At 59.7% G+C, this 3,708-nt stretch overlaps 1 protein-coding gene across 1 annotated transcript in view; it reads right to left on the minus strand.

The window, feature by feature from the left end:
- Positions 1 to 2,764: 2,764 nt before the first annotated feature.
- The window catches only part of AP2A2 (adaptor related protein complex 2 subunit alpha 2), a 78,698-nt gene continuing 77,754 nt past the window's right edge, over positions 2,765 to 3,708 (minus strand). The window contains exon 22 of the mRNA XM_007949286.2: positions 2,765 to 2,842. Coding sequence (XP_007947477.1) covers positions 2,765 to 2,842 — 78 coding nt within the window. The remainder of the gene's footprint in view (positions 2,843 to 3,708) is intronic.

A 3,708-nucleotide genomic window follows, 5' to 3' on the forward strand; every position in this document is an offset into this window, starting at 1 on the left:
CAGGGCCTCCATCCACGCTCCAGGCTCAGAGGGCTGCAGCCTACTCCCAGGCACCTGTTCCCAACACCACCCTCAGGCTTGTTTCACCTACAACTCCTCTCCTGACTTCTCAGACCCCCAAAGAGTCTGGGCCATGGCTCCCCGCCGAAGCAGCCCCCAGAGCCTGCAGGAACCAGAGCGCGGTGTGAGAGGCCCTGACCATGGACTCTGCTCAACCGTGCAGAGGTGACCCAAGGCATCTGCCCACACTCCCGACCTTCAGATGTGGCCAGCCCAGCCCTGCAGGCAGTAGGAAGCAGTGGGGAGGGAGGTGGGGGCATGGCAGGATGCACATGGCACCTCTGTGGAGTGCACCTGTGAAGGGTTGCAGTAAGGCAAGAGGCACAGGTAAGCACCAAAGACCAGAGAGGCGCCCCCAACCAGGGAATGTCAAGGACAGCATGGACCCAGATGGCAGCTTCCAGCCTCCCGAGTGGCTTCCAGCCCCCACCTCTTCCTAGCCAATGCCCACCCAGCACATTCTCAGGAGGGCTCCAGCACCAGCCCATGTTGTGTTTTCAGGGTTGTGTGTGTGAACTAAGACACAGAACGAAGCCCCCCTGACACACATCCAATAAAGGAGTCAGTTATGTCCAAGCAGAGAAGGCTCTTGGTGAACTCTTGCCTCTGTCGCCACCCACAGCCCTGTGACTCTCCCAGCCCTCACACTGGCACTGCAGCCACCACACGCCCAGTCTGTCTGCAGCATCCCAGGCAGCCCATCCCAGGTCCCTCTCTTCCATGGCAACTCAGTGGCTGGTGCCCAGTGACCACACCTGTTGGCCATGTGCACCCAGTGCCCTGGGCCCACCGGGCACTGCAGGGGTGGGCAAGCCAATGGTCACAGGGTTCACTCCCTGTCAACATCAGAGCATTAAAAGCATTTGGTAGTTGAGTGGCCAACACAAGGCCCATCACTCTGAGATGTACCCAGGTTCCGTGGTCTGTGAGCTCGGTGGCACTGGCCCTGAAAGCTGGGCAGACCCACCCTGTTTGCTATCATCAGAGTTGGGTCACTGGCACATGCAGGGACCTTGCATTCATGTTCCTGTTTCTTCTCCAGAGACTACACGGGTGTCTGTGTTACTGTCCCAGGGTTGACATCCCTTCAGGGAGGATGCCACACTGACAAGCTCACGTGTTTGTGACACGAAGGCAGAACTGGACACAGGTGGAGGGCACCCACCAGGGTGGCCGGCATTCACTTGGAGGGTGGGAGGAGTAACCCATGCACTGCCATGCCCCTTGGTGTGCAGACAGGCAGGCTATCCAGTACAGCACAGCCATGCAACGTTGAGGCGAGCATGAGGCCCACTAGCCATGGCATTGCCACCAAGCCACCAGTGGGCCCTGGCACAGACTACAGGGGGAGAGGTTCTTCCCCATGGGCACCTGGACAGCGTGGCAGATAGGGGCCACTGTAGCACACACACTCTTTCCCAATGCTGGGTCTCCCACGGTTCTCTGAGGCATCACTGCTGGCACAGATGAGACCTGGCCTGAGCAAGGGACTGCCTGCCTACAGGCTGGACACGTGGCCCTAGACCCTGAGAAACAGGATGCACACACCTCACAGAGGCCCCTGCTCAGCTGCTTCTCAATCGGCAGCATGACAGAGGGCTGCTGGGGACACACCTGCCACCCACGGAGCCACTCCTGGATGTTACCTCAGTGGGCCATGGTGGGCATCCTCAGCCTCTAAACCCTGCTCACACCTTTGTCTATCTCAGTGAACTAACGTATGTGCCTGGGAGCCCAGCACCAGGGATGCACATGAGGGCTATGCCGTCCGCTGGCTATGGGCCTTGTGAGCATCTCACACAGCCCTCGAATGCGCAGTGTGGGCCAAGAAGCGAGCAGGCCCCCACAGCACTGCCGCTGACAGCTGCACTAAGCGACTCTGGCCTCTGCCAGACTGAGGGACACACAGGACCCCTTGGGAGCCTCTCTCTGCTGCCTTCGTGTGGTCACCACCCACGGCAGGCAGGTGAGTGCCTGTCGACCCCAAAGAAGGCATGGCCTCAGGAACCCCCCATCCCGAGCTCCCCCTCCAGCTTGTGAACATGACACACACCCCTTTCAGAACAATGGTATTGGGAAGAAGCTAGGATACACGTTTTTGCCAATAGAGTCATGAAAAACGCATTCTAATTTTCAGATTTTAAAACCTGCCCAGGCAGGCTGCCCATGGATGGTGGCTACAACAGCTGCTCCAGCTGAGGTCAAGGACTAGGCACCACATGATACCTTCCGTGCCTCCTGGCACACCCAGCCCATGGCACTCAGCCTGTGGCCCTCAGCCACACTCCTGGCAACTGCAGTCAGCCCCCCTAAACAGACATGTCCAGGCTGAGATCTAACCTCCCACCTGCAAACACACCATTCCTTGGGGACGAGAGCGCTGATGACTAGACAAAGCAGCAGCTCTGTCAAACTCAAGAAATTCCAGTCCCAGTCACATTGACTCCCTTTAATGTGTGGCCTCAGCCAGGGTTGTGTCCTGCTTTCTGCACGGGGAAGCCTGGATGCACGACGGCCCTGTGTGTGGCACTGTGCTCGGCGGCTCTCAGCCCAGATGCACACCTGTCCTTCTGCTCGAAGTGCATGAAGGTCTGGAGAGGGGCGGGCAGTGCCAGCACTGGTCACCCAGATGGGTGATGGCTGGCAGGCTGGTAACGGGGACGACAGTCAGGAGGGGCCACAGGGATGAGCTGCCTGCACAGCACTAGAATTGCTCGGACAGCAGCTCACATAGCCGCTGGGAGACAGTGTCCTTGCTGGTCCGCACGGTGAGCCGGTACATCTGGAAAAGAGTGCAGGCCAGTCAGGGCGTGGCCTCTTAAAAACACCCTGACCTCCTCTGAGCCGCCCCTCCTTACAGAACGTGAGCACCTAACGGGCTCTAGCACTGAAGTGAAAATTTCCAACAGGGACTGGGCCAGGAGGGGCAATGGCACAGGCACTACTGTGGGAAAGAGAGCAGGGTAGCTGGGAGGGGTGGGGCCCAGGTGCCTGGCTTGGGGTGGCGGCGGGAGACAGGACAGCCTCCATGGAGCCTGGCTGCTGGGGGAGAGTCGAGGCCTGAGGCAGGGTGGCAGGGAGGGGTAGGATCCAGGTACCTAGCTTCCGGGGGAGAGAGTCAGGGCAAGAGGTGGGGCAGCCCCCATGGAGGCTGGTGGGGAGGATGGGCCAGCAGCCTAGCATAACGGGCCATCCACACCTTGCATCATTGGAAAGAGTGGGATAGATGCACCCACAGGTGGTCACAAACCATGGGAGGCCTGGACAGCCCTTGGGACATCCCTAAAAAAGGGCATGGAGAGGACAGACCCCGGCCACAGCAGCAGCTTGAGGGGTGTCACAAATAAAGCAGGCCACTGAACAAAGCATGCCAATTACCAGAGCAAGCCCATGGAACAGGCACATGACTCCTCAGCAAGTGGCCATCGATGGTCACTACCAACAGCACAGAGGGCAAAGCACTCTGCATGGCAGGGGTGCGGGCTGCACACCAAGCCCTCCTGCTGCCTTGCACATCACCAGCACTGCGCTCAGCAGTGCCTTGCACGGCCTGACCCGCACACCACTGGCACCGTGACGGGCCCGGCGTGCACTGAGGAGCACCTTGCACAGCCTCACCCGCACACCACTGGCACCGTGACGGGCCCG

Source organism: Orycteropus afer, unplaced genomic scaffold (assembly GCF_000298275.1).
Source record: "Orycteropus afer afer isolate SDZICR_OR568_19922 unplaced genomic scaffold, OryAfe1.0 scaffold00244, whole genome shotgun sequence".
NCBI classification, from domain to species: Eukaryota; Metazoa; Chordata; class Mammalia; order Tubulidentata; family Orycteropodidae; genus Orycteropus; species Orycteropus afer.